General features: G+C 36.0%; 1 protein-coding gene across 1 annotated transcript; it reads right to left on the bottom strand.

Moving 5' to 3' along the window:
* Nucleotides 1-1,443: 1,443 nt before the first annotated feature.
* Nucleotides 1,444-17,215, bottom strand: LOC131162544 (SUMO-conjugating enzyme SCE1). Its single transcript, XM_058119142.1, has 5 exons — nucleotides 16,927-17,215; nucleotides 16,739-16,822; nucleotides 2,073-2,225; nucleotides 1,847-1,960; nucleotides 1,444-1,751 (listed from the first exon to the last, which is right to left on the bottom strand). The coding sequence occupies exons 1-5, from the start codon at nucleotides 16,993-16,995 to the stop codon at nucleotides 1,686-1,688; spliced, it is 486 nt and encodes a 161-aa protein (XP_057975125.1). The 5' UTR covers nucleotides 16,996-17,215; the 3' UTR covers nucleotides 1,444-1,685.
* Between the last annotated feature and the right edge of the window lie 209 nt (nucleotides 17,216-17,424).

Below are 17,424 nucleotides of genomic sequence, written 5' to 3'. Positions count from 1 at the left end.
AAATTTTAAATTTATAATTGATTAAAATTAATTAATTTTTATTTAGAAATTAATTAAAATTTTAATCAGATAATATTAAAATGGAAATTAAATTTATATTAAAATCTAGGGTTTAAATCTAACAAAGTATATGTTGCAGACTTACACCGAAACCAAATCTCTGAAATTGGACACGCACTTGCATGGTACATTTACGAATATGGAGCCTTTAAAATAGTATGGAACTAAAACCGAATAATCAAAACTCATGATTATTTTGATCCACAACGAAAATTGATGTGTCCTTCTACATTTCTCTAACTTTTTCTTGTTTTAATTTTTTCTACTTCGTTTTTGTCACTACTGACCATACCAGATGATCCAATGAGGAAATCATTTCTTCTATAATATTTTTGGTTTGCCTAAATCCTCCTAATATCATTTGCAAGCTTCAGTTTCAAAGCATCGTCTCCTCAAAGAATTATCCCAATAATTAAAATTTTAAAAGGGGAAACTCACCTCCTTTAAAGTTTAGTGAAAATACGTCAATATTTTCTGACATACAATTAATATTATTTTAACAAACCTCATGAAAAATTTATATAATTCTTGAAATTTTGGAAAATTCTTAAATGTTTAGGTAACTTTGGGATGATCATTATTTTTCTTTTAATCAAATCTTGAAGAAAGTCATTTCGGCCTAACTTGAACTTTTATGTTAGATCTATGTTCAAATTTTAGACAAGAAAGATCCAACTTTAATTGGGCTAACCCATCCAGAAAAGTGGTATCCAATAGAACGAGATTTTAAAGAACTCAAATTTTAGAATTTATGTCTCATAAAATTACATTGCCAATTGATCTTATACATTCTAGGCAAGTCTAACTTCCTAAAATCTTAACAGTTTCTTGCATGGCGGTAGAGCCCAACAAAGCCTGAACTTCGTTTGATGTGCCAGTTTTTGTTCTCTCATTAAGATTAGACCGATTCGCCCAAACATAATAACATGAATGATTACGATTTTCCAATGACAGCAAATCAGTCCACGCTTCCTACTTATATCATGCTGATTTTAACGTTTAACAGCGGTTTTGTTAGAAAACCTGGGGGAATAAGTCTGGTTGTAATGTGACAAGCTGGGTTCTCTATGCATTCCGTTTTAAAGTCAAATCTGGTACAGTACAGCATGGCCTAAACACAGCACAGCCTAACCACAGCACAAACCAGGAGGATGAGAACCAAGAATTGTTAATCCACAAGCCCAAAGAAAGCATGAAAGGTGCAGAAGGATGGATTAGAAAGATGCAAAGTGTGGATGGGCTACAGGCCTTCTCTCCCCTCTTACCTCCATTCAACCTCTGTAGTCTCTATTTCAATGTGACTGCTCCCTTCGAGGGCAACTGCATTCTGTGGCAGGCAGTAGAGAGGACCAGAGCAATCACATCATTGTATAATCTTACAAATACACAAGCAAAGCGTCTCCATAGCTGAAATGGGCACCAACCCATGCATTAGGCCGCCTTTTAAGCAGAGCCCTATAAGCATGTCCGAGTTCAAGTAGAACCACAATAAATAAGAGTTGCTTGCAATCCAGCAGCACAGGAAATCCATGTCTGAACACAAATACGGGCCATAACAAATGCCCCTAGCCTTTTTTTGTTTCCATTTGGCATGTCCTAGTTATGTTTTATTGGTACTAAATACATTATCCGACAATAGCTGGATACTGCTTGGCCTGCTGCCGGACCCGTCTCTTGTACTCGGTGGGATCCTAGAAGGGCAAAAGTTACATTAATCAGAATAGAACTATAACCGCACTATTTCAGAAAAAAGAAGCATTTAAGAATTTGGGAGGAACAAAAATACCTGAATGAAGAGCTGATACCCATCAGTTTGTGCTGGATCAGCAGGATTCGGCTGGTCCAGCAAATCCTGAATACCTACGAGAATTTGCTTCACTGTAATAGCGGGCCTCCATCCCTAGATAAAACACTGAACACGTTGAGTGGCTGGCTGCAAATATAATCTATCAGCTATTTACACCAAACAGGGAAATCCCTAAAGATAAACAAGAAAAGTGGCAAATACTCACACTGTCCTCATTGAGTATTGACAAACAAACAGTTCCAGAAGGGTAGACATTAGGATGGAAGAAACCTTGAGGGAACTTGCATTTTGGGGGTTTGCTTGGATAGTCCTCACTGAAGTGGAGGGTAAGGGGATAAAAGCCACCCTCCCAATCAGTCTGTGACAATAAAATGGCTGATATATTACTTCTGAGGCATTGCAATGAAGCATTACTGATAAACATTATGTCAGTACTTCAAGACTAACAGAAATATTGTATAAAGGCTAGAACAATTTTTTTAACAGGAAAGTGTGGAGTTAACATCACCACAGTACCAAAATAAATTACAACTTGCCTAGAAAAAAGATGCACATAAAAATTACTGTTCCTCAATAAGCGCCCACTAAATATTATCAGCACTAACAGTGTCAACCTCCTAACCACAGACATGCAAGAGGGGTTCAAATTTCAGTTTATTGTGAACAGAAAATGGTTTCTTTGACAATGTTACTCTTACTATTTATCCCTTCATCGTCCTCTGATATCTTTCAACCAACTATCCCATATTTTTTTAATTCAAAATCAGTCCAATCTCTGATAGATTACTAAAGAAGCAGGATCTCATGCAAACTGATTTCCAGCAAACTTCTGGGTATGTAGTGGTGAAAAAGAATGATGTGCAGTTCGGTATCACTTCTTTTAAGCAGCCCAAACACCACATTCAAACAGTAGACATCCAATCTCTTATACAGGATATAGTAGTAATAGTTGTAGCAGCAGCAGCACTAACGTGGCAAAAGAGAAGATGTAAATAGTGTATCTTTCAATACAACTTTATATTATATTTTATCTAAATCCAATTCCAAGGCCTCCCCAAACATAGGATGAGTGAAATTATTACTTTCTGCAAAAGCAAATTTCTAACCCAAAAAAAAGTGAGGTTATTTTGACCATGGTCTTAAATTTCCATGGAATTGTCAAAATTTCTGATTTTCGTCACTCTCGAAATCGAAATGGCAGTCGATTTCCGTCTTACATAATTTCCTTCAAAATCTCAACAAATCATCCGAAATTTTTCGAAATCTTAAAATTTTAGCGAAACTTGTCGAAATTTTAACTATACAATGAAATTTCCACCGAACTCAAATGAGAGATTTAGGGTGAAGGGAAATTTCTCTCTTAATTTATTTTATCGAAAGAAAAGATTATTACAAGTTCTTTTGAAATTATATGAAAAAAAGAACTTTCACCAACATTTTATTTAACCATTCATGTTTACAATATCATTATTTGTAGAATAAATAATATTTAAATGATTTATGAATTTCATTTGTATTAACTGAATATGTTTAATGTACATTATCTTATAAATATCTTTGATACACTTACTATATTACAACTTTTCTACCTCATACACAACATAGATGTATTTAATTTGTAATATATTAGTCCTAAAACTTATATTATCATGTTTGTTAATCATTTCTAAAGTTTCACAAATAATTTCATGCATTATTACTGATTTCCATTATTTTTTCAAATTGAAATCAAAATTTCCATCGAATTTCCGTACTTTTGGAGCTTCGAAATTTGAATCAAAATCGAAATTTAAACCTTGATTTTGACAAATGCATAACATCAATGGTCTTAATTTGAAAAAAAAAATCCAAAAAACAATAATGGTCATGATTGTTAACACCAGGAATTGATTTTAACAATAGCAAAATTTGTGTATTATGCATTGTGTTGAATACAAAACTTATGTACTAATGTTTTGTGTTCATTTATTATTTTGAGTTAAAGATTAGATGATTTCCAAATCTTATTTGTAACGATTTATAAGTGTAACTATCATTTACAATACATAACATCTATGTGAATTGAAACAGGATCGCAATTCGAGTATAACTGTTTTTAACATGTCGATTCATGCTTTGATCAGAGTCTGCATGCGCATCACATGGGTACATATCTACACATGATTCTTGAGCATTAAAAAATGGATTTTTACATTTATATTTCTGGAAATCATGTGCTGTTATGTATTTGGCCTCAACATGCATTAATTTTTGAATGAGTTGAAGAGTTGTTATATATTTGCTAAAGTCCAATTGACTTATTTCTCTTATCCTTGAGATTGAAAATTTAAATTTTCTAAATCCAAGGAACACAATGTCAGATATTTTGTTGTGTTGTACATCAAGAGTACACTTCAGACAAAAACAAAAGCACATTGGAGCATTCTTGTCCCCAGAAACTATACCTTGTCACCCTTCCCACTTAACCCTACTTTGTGCATCATTAGAAATGCGGGAAAGCGAGACAGCATTTATGACAACATAGAGAGACTCATCCTTCAAATAAGAAAGATATGACTTCGACATTTTTCTCGAGATCCAAAGCAAGGTTTTTAGTATTCTTCAAGTCTACAAATCCACTTGAACAAGAGAGCACTATGAACTCACATGTGCACAAAGTGTGTTACATTAGGAAGCACCAATACCAACACAAGATATGAATACAACACAATACTAACATGGTGATATGACAATTTTGAAAAAAAAAGAAAAGAAAGAAAGGAAAAGGATAGACATGACAAGGATATATGCAAGCAAGTTTTTCCTTTTCAATGACAAATATCATTGTAATTTTGATTTTAAATGAAAAATATGCACCATTCATGCAAAATTATCAATTAAACATTTACGAACTACACTTATGCAATCAACTACATTCATATTATAGAATATTGGTCCAACAATAAAAATAAAAATAAAAATAAAAAAAATAAAACTCAAGGGCATGGCTGATGTGGCCAATGGGCATGGCACATCAATAAATTTATTTTTAAAAGAGAGTGGCAAACTAGTACTGGATTGTGGGGCAAATTCTGGGGACTAGGAGACTCAGCAGTGCTCTACAAGGCTTCAAGTATCTCAACTAGTCAACAAATTAAAAGAGGCAACAAAATGCAGCGTTTCAATGGGAGTAAGTGTCCCAGAGATATCCTCATCCAGTCAAGAAGTGTTGGAAAGTGTCTCAGTCATGTCCAAAAATAAAAATAAACAAATAAATTTCTAACACGTCAGATTGATGTCGAGAAGTGCCAGTATCTGACACAGGCTTCCAGAAGCATTGATGTTTCCTAGGTGTTGCCTACTGCAAACTACTGTTCGCTCAACTCATGTGCTGCTCATCTCCAAAGCCATGATGATGCTCATGAACAACTGAGCCACATATTGGGGTGCCAAATGTTCTACACCTCCAGCATATAGATCTCACTCCTATAATGCACTATTACGCACTTATTCAAGTTGTGAGATTTGATATAATTGTTTATTACTTGTACTATCAAATAGAGTATCTGTGTACTATTTGTTAGACTAATAGCAGAGTTGTATTGGGTTGAGGATAAGTGCTAAGAGCATGTGGAACATTAAATTATAAATGTAAAAAATATAAACAAAAATATATATAAATATAATAAATATAAAAAAGAAAGTATAATACAGTAGGAATTTTCATACCCAAGTGACGTCATGTGAAGTGAACATAGGCCTCAATGAGGCTGGACTACTATAAACCTTGATGTTTTCTGTGTGGTTCTTTGATTACTTGTAGTTGATTTGTGATTGATAGGTTGCTTCCGCATTTAGTTTCTAAATACATTTTTAAATGAAGTTTTAACCATACTCGATTCAAACTCTCTAACACCACCCCCACACCCATGCTGCCATAATTCAACCAATAATGATACTTTGTTCTACATAAGAAAATCTTCATAAATCACAACCAATGGTAATTTTGTGATTTAAAACATTGAAGAAACTTAAGGAAGTGCCACTGCTCGTCTTATACATATCTTGTGGAATGATGTTCAGCATCAACCTTAACAAACGCATAAATATGACTGAATGAAAGTCAGCAAGACATACTAAGCAGCGTCTTTAGTGCTCGCCTAACTACGTATTACGGTAGGGTTCAACGAGCTACATGAGCTTGCATTAGAGTGCAGATTGACAACTTAGGGCAATGCCATTGGTCAGCTCAGGAAAAAACATATTAGGGGCCAATTTAGCCTTACTTGTCTTAAAATTAATGCTAACACTTGGAGTGGAAGTACCAGCTTGCAACACAAGAATTTCTTGGATGGAGCTATATTATAGTGGAAACAAATGGAAGTCATGATTCAGGTAAACTATTCCAAGGAGGCTTAGTTTTCACTACATTTGCTTGCTCGGCACAGAAGGGAAATTGATGCATACACCCAAAAAGTTCCATATACTCCTTGCCAGATGTCAGTTTCGTGAGAGTCAACAATAGCATGTTATCGGTTGCATCGGGCATTTGACTTTATGGCATTCAAATTGTTAGATTACTACTTCATCTAAAAGCTGAAGCTGTTAAGTTGAGGGCTAACAATGTCTATCAAGCCTTAACACAAATGAAGCATAGCAGCCACCATTTCAATTCCACTAATGAGGTATTGCCAATTGCAAGGGATGTCAAAGAAAGTTTACTTATATATAGCAGGAAGAAATTAACTAATCTCGAGACCACATAGCTCATAAGTGCCCTGAGATTCCAAGAAGCCTTTGCAAGGAGTGGATGAGAAAATGGATCCAAAAACAAAAGACGGGGTGACTCAACCATCTTTCCAAAAGAGATGCAGCTATGCCGACGAGAGAATTATCTCATTTGCAAATATGTCTAGGCGGAATTAAATATATGACGGGTTGCCTGATATTGTAAACGACATTCATCAGCAAAAAGAACTTATGACCTTTTGAAAGTGTATCACTTTGGAAATTCTAACAATTTTTTTTACCAATACCACATTAACTGCTGGAACCCCCTGATACAGCACAGGTTTCAAATAGTGAGTTGTCACCGCCAATGCAAGTATGTGCTATACTTTTTGGCCAGAGCACAACTAGCTTAAGACCATCACCCAAGGTAAATGAGCTCTTCCGACCTGTGAGTTTGGTTAACCATGAGGAAGTCCAGCAGCTTGTGCATGTCATTGCTGACACTAGTGCGTAAAAGAGTGGCAAAACAGGTCAAAGCCCCACAAGTGATCCATGACTCACCTGTTTAAATTAAGTTCAAGTTTAAGGTGTAATGACACATTTACAATTAGGTCAACCCATTTTATAATTAGGCCAACCCAAACCCAAATGGTTTGGGTTCAGGTCAGGTACCCATCGAGCTACCCGTTCTACATCCTACTTGGCACTTGCCCATCACCCAAACCCCAACCAAATCCATTCCCATGAATCAATCATGATTCATGAATATGATCCGAAGCCATATGCCATAGCCCATGCCCCATAGTAGCATATTTTTTAAAAATTTTAACTCATTTTTGGTGAAATATTAAAGATAAAAATGATAAATAGTCAAAATAGGTATGATTTTTTTATTATTATTTTTAACTCACATTTGTTGAAATATAAAAGAAAGAAATAACAGATATGTTCTTTAATGTTCTAAATTTTTGAAATATTAAAGAAAAAATCTAAAATAAATTTAAATTATATATTCATTAACTTTACCTATTTTTTTCTAGCAAAAGAAGAATTTATTAGAAAAAGAAGAATGTACACGAAGGAGAACAAGAAATCTTCAGCAACAAAAGAAGGGGAAAATAGAAAATTAAAATTTTAAAAAAATAAAACAAAACTGAAACAATCATATGAAAAATGCCAACCAATCCTGCCGAATATCATAAAACCTCACTCCTTTAAAACAACCACCAGAAGCACACCAAAGCAAGTCCAAATAATGAATCTTCTCCCATAACAAAGATTCATTCAGCTTTTTTTCCAAAAATATATGAGCATTTCATTCATTCCATAAACCCCACAGAACCACAGAAACCGCACACATCCACAAGCATAAGCATCCTTCCTTTTTACCAAAACCAGCCAAAAACTGGCCAACAAATTTTCCACCGACTCCAGACTGTGTAAGTCATAAGGCGTCGAGGCGTAAGCCGTTTGAGAACTTTAATTTTCTGGTAAAAAATATGTAAATAAATTACATATATTTTACAAATATAAAAAAATAAAGAAAATCACAAATATAATGTTTAAAAAAAATCAAATATAATTTGCGAACTCCTTGTTGGGCATTCAAAAATTGCTAATTTGAATTAATTACATAAAAGAGATGGCTATAGCATTACAAAGTTCAAATTATTTTCAAGATCTAAGATACAACTCTCAAATTATTTTGGAAAGGTTGAGGTCCAAGAGTTTTAGAAATCAGCTCATATTATGACATTTCCTTTCATATGTACACTGAGTTAAAATTTTCTAGCCAAATCTACTTGAGATTCACACACCCAAAATGGTTAAGCCTCAACAAAAAGAAGGCGAAAGATGTGCCTTTTGCATTAATGCCTAAGCCTTAGCATGTAATGCATTAGCCTTTTGGGATTTGGCATTTTGGATTGAGCCTCAGGGTGTTTTAGGTCTGCCTTTCCCGGATGCGAGCCTTGATTGAGCCTTTTAAAACATTGAGACAAAAAGAAAACATATATCAGGAGGAAGTGCCTTTGAATGTCTCCTATTCTGCAACAGATTGTTGGTGTTAATTTAATTAACAACAACCGAATAAAAGCCTTGATCTTTGAGGGAACTCTAGCATTCCAAATAATCCTATGGAGTGTAAAGGAAATATTAGCATTAATCAAGTAGTCTCAAAAAAAATTTGCAAGAATAAGCCCTCGAAGAGACTAAAGACCAAGAACGTCTATCCACCCCAAAGGAAGGACTGCAACTCCCTAATAACATCAACAAGGAAGCCAACTCCACCTTTGTCTCATTAAGAGTTCTACGGAAATGAAAGACCCAAGAAAATGAATGAAAGAGCAATGTTTTTATACACCAACTTACCAAGACCGAAAACCCCCTCCAACCTAGAGCTACAGACAGTGTCCTATCTAACAAGATGATCGCTCTTATCCCTAATCCCCGACCAAAGGAAATCTCGCATGATCTCCTCAATCTTACAGGTTATCCCCGCAAGAATCCTTTAAAAAAAAAAAATTAAAAAAAAAATCAATAAGGGAATACTAGCAAGAGAAGAGTAAATAAGAGTAATGCACCCCCTAAAGAAAATAACACACCTTTCCACCAATCCATACACTTAAAGACTCTCTACCACCAAATCCCAAAAACAACAGACCTAGGATTACCTCCCAACAAGATGCCTAGATAAGACAAGGGCCAATCTAAAAGACCACAACCCATCAAATTGATGGCTGCCAGACCACTCCCCCTGAATTAATTTTAAGCAAATCTCTCAAATATTTGAAGAAGAATTAAAATCACAATGAAATCTCTATGATCACAAATGAAAAACAAAGTACCATAAGCAAAATAAAGATGGAACACACAAACCCCCTCCCTACCCACTTCCAGCCCTTTAATTAAACCCTTATCAACTACCCTTTCCACCATTCTACTCAAAACATCAACAACCAAAACAAACAAAAAAGAAGATAATGAATCCGCTTGTCTAACACCTCTCGATGCTCTAAACCATGATTTAGATTCTCCATTCATAATAACTGGGGAAAAAAAAACCCATTAGACAAGCAACCCCTCGTCCACATCCTCCATCTCTCCTTAAACCCTTTTCTAGCCAACACCTTATCAACTAACCCTATTATAATCTTTCCAAAATCCAATCTAAAATGAATGCCCTTCTCCCTCTTCCTATGAACCTCCTCTCACAACCTCACTAACAACCAAAATAACATCCACAATCTGCCTACCCCCCACAAAACACACTTAGCATCATCTAGCACCGCTCTCAAACTATTAGCTAGTAAATTTAGTGATGATCTTGTACACACTAAATACCAAACTAATTAGCCTAAAATCAGCAATCTTAATAGATGTATTCCTCTTAAGCACCAAAGTGATTAGAGTGGAATTAATGCTCTTGCTAAGAATCCCATTACAATAAAATTCATTTAAGACCTTTAACAAATCCATGTAACCACATCCCAACAATCTTTTCAAAAAAAGAAAAAAACAAAGCAAATCAAACCCATCTGGACCCAAAGCTTTATCCCTCTCCATCCCAAACACAATTGCCTTAACTTCCTCCTCCTCAAAAGGTCTTTCCAACCAACTCACACGATCATTGAAAATGGGATTCCAATCTAAACCCTCAATCATAGGACTACTGAAATCCTCCTCTAAATAAAGATTGGAAAAGAAATTAGTAATCTCATTTGCAATCAATTAAAGAATAAAAAAAATAACCTCATCTACTCCCAAATCCAATTCCCTAATCATATCTTTCCTCATCTTTCCATTAGCCAACCTATGAAAAAATTTTGTATTACAATTTCCTTCTTTTGCCCCCTTAAATTTAGTCTTTTGCTTCCAACTTCTCACTTCCTTAAAAATCAAATCCTTCAACTCATTCTTTCAACAAAACCCATTTAGCCTCCTCACTCTCCAATGGATTAACACCTTCCTCTTTTCCATCTAGAAAGTCCAACTCGCCAAGAGTGACGGCCTTCTTCATCCTAATATTCCCAAAAACCTCCCTATTTTAAATATTCAAAGTCTTCTTAAGACACTTAAGCTTTCTCATGAACCTAAAACCTTCCCAACCCCCCTCCAAATTCTCACACCAAGAATCTCACACTACAAAAGGAAATGAATCATGATCAAGCCACATATTCTCAAACTTTGGGAGAGGAACCCCACTTTATCTTAGAAGATTCCAACAAAACAAAAAAATGGTCAGATCCAAATCTAGCCAAAACATTTTGGGAAAGATTAGCAAACCCATCCTCCCAATCACTGCCCCAAAAAAAAAATATCTAACTGACTACCAACACCACCCCCCCCCCCCCAACCCAAAAAAACCAAGAAAAAAGAACGTTACCCAAGGGAAAATCCCTCAACCCACAATCCCTAATAACCTACCAAAATTCTGCATACTCAAAGAAAACCTACCTCTCCCTTTTTTCTCCCCAAGAAACCTAACATTAAAGTCACCACCTACAACCCCCCTTAGGGAACAAAAACCAAAAACAGCATACATAACAGACGAAAATTTATTGGGGGGGTTCAGTTTTATGCTTTACTCTCCAGACCCATGCGTTGTAGATATCTAAGTATTGAGAATGCTTCATTGGTAGCATGACATTTTTGTGGACATTAAGCAAGAATTGTTTTTCAGTTGCTATGTGGTAGGTATGTCTACAATTTTCTTGCTAGTAACATGTCATTGGGATGACTTTGGAAATTTGAATATCACATGATCTACAATGGTTGTGAGAATGTTATGTGTCAAATTTGACTCGGTCCAATACGGGCTACGTTCTCAACTACTGTCTCAAGTTGTTTGAGGACATCAGCATGGACCCATTTATATTTCCCCAAGTCCACTGTCAATCAATTGACATTTGAAGTTGAATTTTTTGGAGGTGAGGGAGAATGATGGATATGAGTGTGTGTGTGTGTGTGTGTGTGTGTGTGTGCACGCGCGCGCAAGAGAGAGAGATCATAATAGAGAAATGGGCGTACCCAGTCATTTCGGTTGCGACCAAGATATTCAGTTTATTTTTTATTTGGTTTAGTTGTTATTTCCAGCAATATATTCATTTAGTTAATTAGGTAAGTATGTTACTTCAGAATTTATAGATGCATTACAAGAATATAAGCCTTTTTGTGAGGAGTTGAATGTTGAAAGAATTGGGATTTAGGGTTTGATACCCAAGTGGGTCGCACATGTGCTTTGTTCAACATCAATAGAGGTAGATGGGCTTGACATGCACTCCTTTAGTCAATTCTAGGTGGCCCACACAACGTGATTCATGCTACACACAACTTACTATATTTAAATCCCTAACAATGGTAAACCCGTTGGCAACACTATTGGCAAGAAAAAACTTGGGAGAATAGAGCAAAGGAGTGGGAAGAAGAAGGACGAAGAAAGAAGGAAAAAGGATGAGAAAAGTCATACAAGGGGAGAAACACGCATTCACTTTCAATTCAAATTCATCAAAAATTAACTCCTACATGGCTTTACACCCTACTCAAAAGAAAGCCTAAAATACAAGAAACTACACATTGCCCTAAAGATATATCAAACTACAAACAAGCCCCTAGAACACGCGTATTACAAACAAAGGATAAGACATCCTCCTAAACAACTAGGAAACAATTACAATAAAACCCCCATCCATCTTAAGATCAAAAAACAAAACCGCAAAGAGTGTCCAAAAGGAAGCAAGGAAACAACTCTATAACATTAAAAATCCTCACAAACAACTCTATTGACCTCTCTTTCATTGAGATTCCTGAAAAAGTGAAAATCCTAAGAAAGAGACCCCCACTCCAAAGAATAAAATGCATTAATTGAGGCATTATAAATGGGAGACAGTTTGAAAACGCAAGGTATAAATGACTCAAACAAGACCCACCCACCCATATATCCTCCTAAAATCAAACAAGATTCCCATTTCCAACTCAAAACCAGGTAAGAGAATACAAGAAATGAGCAACTGGATAAACTTTCAAGGGCTTGCAAGACATGCATTACAACTACCCCCACTATCCCCAACCATTCCATTGCATATCATACTTGCTACTAATAACCTTGTGCTTTAAGGAATCAACCACCAAGGGATCCTCCATAACCATTTTCTAACCAAAGAAATGTTTAGACACCACATTCCAAAGATCAAAATGTCCTTGAGATTTAGGTCTTCTGACCTTATCCCGACTAACAAGATTATCCCTCCTGTCCTTCCCTATACCCAACCACAAAAAATCTCTTATAAGCCTATCCAAAGCAAGAGCCACACTCGAAAATAAATGAGAATATTAGAAGAACTCCACTAGTGAAAGTAATACGGCTTCTTAAGAATAAATAAGCCCTTTTTCAATCCTCCAACCTACTACCCACTCTCTCCATCACCAAATCCCAAAATGTAGAGGACATAGCATTGCCTCCAAGAGGGAGACCCAAATAAATCAAAGGGCAAGCCAAATGGTGCAACCAATTAAAAAAGAACAACTCTCTTAACTCATCCCTCCTCATATTAATACCCACCACCCAAATCTTAGGCATGTTGATATTCAATGTCAAAATCACCTAGAAAATTTTAGGGTTAATTAATTTTTTAGGAATTCACAAAATTATCTTTGAGAAAAAGAATGGTATCATAAGCAAACTGAAGATGGGACACTAAAACCGCCACTTTGCTTACCTTACGGCCACAAATCACATCAAGACCTTAAGCATGGCTAATCAACCTACTCAACATATCAACCATTTACATTTTAAAAAAAAAAAAATGGAGGTGGTCCCCTGCTCTCAATCCCTACAAAGCCTTAAACCACATCCTTGGCCGACCATTCACTATGACACATATTCAACATAGTAAATAAACATTCTTTAGCCCCTTTCCTCCAAACATCTCCAAAACCCTTTTTAGTCATCGCCTGATATGAAAAGCCCAACTCACAACATCATAGGATTTTGCAATAGAAATCCCCTCCCTCCCCTCCTAACATCATCTATGACTTCAATGGCAACCAAAACTATATCTATCTATAGACTCTATACTTAATGAAGGCAAACTACTCCAAAGTGATTCTAACACCTCTTGGACAAAACCTTAGCTAAGATTTTGCAAACACTAGTAACCCAATCTAAACAATTGCAATTCTCTCGCCCTTCTAGGACACTCCTTATTAGGAACAATAGCACTAAAAGCACAATTCACATTACCCTACCACCCCATTCCAATTTAACTCATGAAAAAACTCCATAATATCCTCTTGAAGCACATCCTAACTATCACAAAAGAAAGCCATCCTAAAACCATCAAGGCCTAAAGCCTTATCCCTCTCCATCAAACCACCACCACCACCAACCCCCCCCCCCCCACCCCCCCAAAAAAAAACCAAAAAAAATAAACCCTCAATTTTGAATTCTCTCTCTAACCATATAGCAAGGTCCCCACCAATTCAACTTCAATCAAAACCCTCTAACATGAACTTGTGTACACCACCCTCGGCGTATAGATTCCAATAAAGTCCAAAATCATCACTCAAATTCGCTTAGGATCTCACACCACACTCCCCCTGAGTCTAACACCAACTCCTTAATAAGAGTTTTCCTCATCCCTTTCTTTCACGTTGCCAAAAACATATTTATTCTACAATCCCACCCGTGATGATATCAACCTTCTCTCCACCAAGTCTTAATGTGCTCCCTAAAAAAAGGATGCATCAACCACATATTTTCAAATCTACAAGGTATCCCCCCAACCCAATTGAATTGAGTATTATAATATTACAATTTTATAAATTTTATGATTATAATATTATAATTTTAAATCTTAGGCAATATAATAGACCCTGTTGATCTGAATTTACTACATTTTCATTACTTAAACTAAAAAAACAATAGAACTTGTTTATTTATTGTACGTCGTATGAGCATATAGATTAATCGAGTGTATAATTTAAAATACAATTTCCTATCAACAATTTAAAATTAATGTAAAATTTATATTACCCTTACTAAACAATATTAGTAAGTTTAACTAGAGGATCCAAAAACAATACAATTCTTTTTTAAGAAGGGGCAAGAGCTTAAAACATGCACACATACCAATACACAAAAGGCTGTGTGCTCTTGAGAAAAAAAAAATTCACACTTGTAACACCCACTTCCCACTATGTAACATCTACTATTCCAGCTCCCACTACACCCGCAATTGTTACACTACACTACAAACCCCCGCTATTTAAAACCATGCAACCAACTCAATATTTGTTGCTCATTTTTCTTGATAAGAAAAAAGATGTTAACAATAAATCAAATGGTACAATAAGAGGATAACAAGATGACCTCCCAAGAATAAAATGAAGAACAACTAGGAAAATCACATAAACTCTACCTTCCAACCCCTAGCAAAAGCGGGCAGCGGAAAACCCCGAAAAATCCAAAAGAATGGGCTTATAGAGAGGCCAAAAAGACAACTCTATCCCACCACAAAAACAGGGTGGTTATAAAATCATTGAAGGTTCTTGCATCCCTCCCAATCTATAAGGTCCACAAATAGCAAACACCCCACTACACCACAGAACTTCTCCATTCCTACTCTTTCCAAAATCCCAATATCTCAAGCGCAAAAAATCACTCAGAGCCCAATGTAGTACCTAAGCCTCACCAAAACAAGAAAAGAGGGCACGATGGATAGCAACCTTGCAATGTAGGACAAGGTAAGCCCTCATTTCATTGGACTTGCAGCACATCACAAATATATCAAGATTCAAAATCTTTAAAACCTTCTCATCCAATAAGGAATGTGACCCTCTATTTATTGCTCAACAACGTCCCAATATTTGTTGCTCACAAAGCCATTAAACAAAACAAAGTGAAATGTGACCCTCTATTTGATGAATTAATAGATGAGATAGCTAAGAGCACCTCTACTGCTCTTTGGAAAGGGCAACCAATCATAGGGCATCCAATCATCTCGAAGAGCCTTTTAGGAGAAAACTGTAATACGTCATTACATGATTTTTTGTAAAACTTGATAAAAATGTGTATGATATTGTACCAAGAAATGATGACAAAACAATGAGTTCACTTTTGATTTTGGAACAACGCCTAGAGGTGATAGAGAGGTAAAAAAATTGGTTATTGGCTTGCCACCATATTTCTAGTTCAACCAACCATTCAAAAAAATACACACTTTTCATGTGTTTTTACAAAAACAAATTGTCCTATGACACTGTCTTATTTAAAAGAGAGGACATTCAAATGAGACAATGTGCCTAAAAACCCAATGACAAAAGAAGAAGAGGGCGGAATCATCTTCCAAGTGACAATGAAAGAATAGGAAATTCCGCACTCAGTAAGACTAGATTCAAGAGAAGGATCATAAACATAAAATAGTACCGAATCATCCATATGATAGAGAATTTAATTTTCTAGTGTTAACTCAATGAAATCATGGTAGTACACCAAAACTACCCATTCAAGTTAACACATTGCTAAGGGGTAAGAAAACGCAACATTGGTCACAGTAAGACAATGCCTTTGCGTATAATACCAAGCACATCAACAGAATTCACTTTTTTGCAGTTCACAAGCCTTCAAGAATGAACAGGATAAAGTAATCAACATATCAATTATTCAAACAATAACAAAGTGTAATAATTCAGTGGCAAAGAAGAGAACAACAGTTACATGACCCTTGGATTTATTGAATGGAATTTGATGCAAATTTATAAAATTTTGTATTGCAATTGATTCAAATACAAGAATTGAAATTTATGCACCCAAAGACAAGGTTAATCTCTAAAATACATCTGGTATTTATTTTTTCCTTCACAGTCTAACCCATTAACGATTAATCAGCACTAAAAATAACACCAACCATCCAAAGAACCATTGATGACTACACGCATATCAACCAATTCCAGCATAAAAAGGGCAAATTCAAACATTAAAATAATGAAACCCCAATATATAAACGCCTAGTCTACCGTTGCATAGCCGACAAGAACAGTAAAAGAAACAAAAAGTTGGGACGTACACAAAATATTCCCAAATTAGCTTTTCCTGCGATCCCCTCAGAAAAAATCCCTGAAAGACGAAGAATGAGAAGGAGAAGGAGAAGGAGAAGTACTTACCCCAGTCTTACCCGGGATTGTGCACTCCCAGACCATCAAATTGATGGACCCATCAGCAGCAGTCTGCGGCTTAGCCACGAAACCCTAGAAAACAAAAACAAAAACCAAAAAAAAAAAAAACAATGAACTCGATCGGGGAAGAACAGAAGCAGATGAAGATGAAATTTAAGGGAGGAAGTTGTACGAACATGGGGGTGATTCCTACGCCAGGCTTTGCGTTCCTCGGCAAGACGACCTCGCGCGATGCCTCCCGACATGTTAGCCCTATGTCGTCTCTTTCCTTCTCTCACACTCGCAATCTCCTGAGTTATGATCCGAAGGGATCGACCGCGGCTGCTCGTTATACAGGGGTGTTGGACTTGGGAACATTTAATACGACCCGTTTTCGCATTGGGACTTTCGAGTCAAGTATCTCTCGCTCGACGCACCCTTGGAATTGGTGCTTCGCATTTGGGGCTTGGACTGCACCTTTTACGTACTTACATACATTTTCTTATTTATTTATGTTATCCTATGGTATTAAAGAAAAAAATATATATAGGTTACATTCATTATTTATTTATTTTACCGAAAGAAAAAAAAAATTTTATGACACGAGAACTCTAACCACCGACGAGCCCTTTGGACCCCCCGGTGCGATACCAAACCCACGGAATAACGTCCACCTCCCCCAGGTCTTGCTATTC

Source organism: Malania oleifera, chromosome 8 (assembly GCF_029873635.1).
Source record: "Malania oleifera isolate guangnan ecotype guangnan chromosome 8, ASM2987363v1, whole genome shotgun sequence".
Taxonomy (NCBI): Eukaryota; Viridiplantae; Streptophyta; class Magnoliopsida; order Santalales; family Ximeniaceae; genus Malania; species Malania oleifera.
The sequence above is the reverse complement of the archived record's forward strand: the minus strand, read 5'-3'. Positions and strand labels throughout refer to the sequence as shown.

What these genes read in the sequence shown, in the direction of transcription:
- LOC131162544 (XM_058119142.1), bottom strand. Translation starts at nt 16,995, where the DNA reads ATGTCGGGAGGCATCGCGCGAGGTCGTCTTGCCGAGGAACGCAAAGCC. An exon ending in CAATCCCGGGTAAGACTGGG is followed by an intron (nt 2,226 to 16,738) that starts GTAAGTACTTCT and finishes TTATTGTCACAG; the next exon opens with ACTGATTGGGAGGGTGGCTT. An exon ending in GGTATCAGCTCTTCATTCAG is followed by an intron (nt 1,752 to 1,846) that starts GTATTTTTGTTC and finishes TTGCCCTTCTAG; the next exon opens with GATCCCACCGAGTACAAGAG.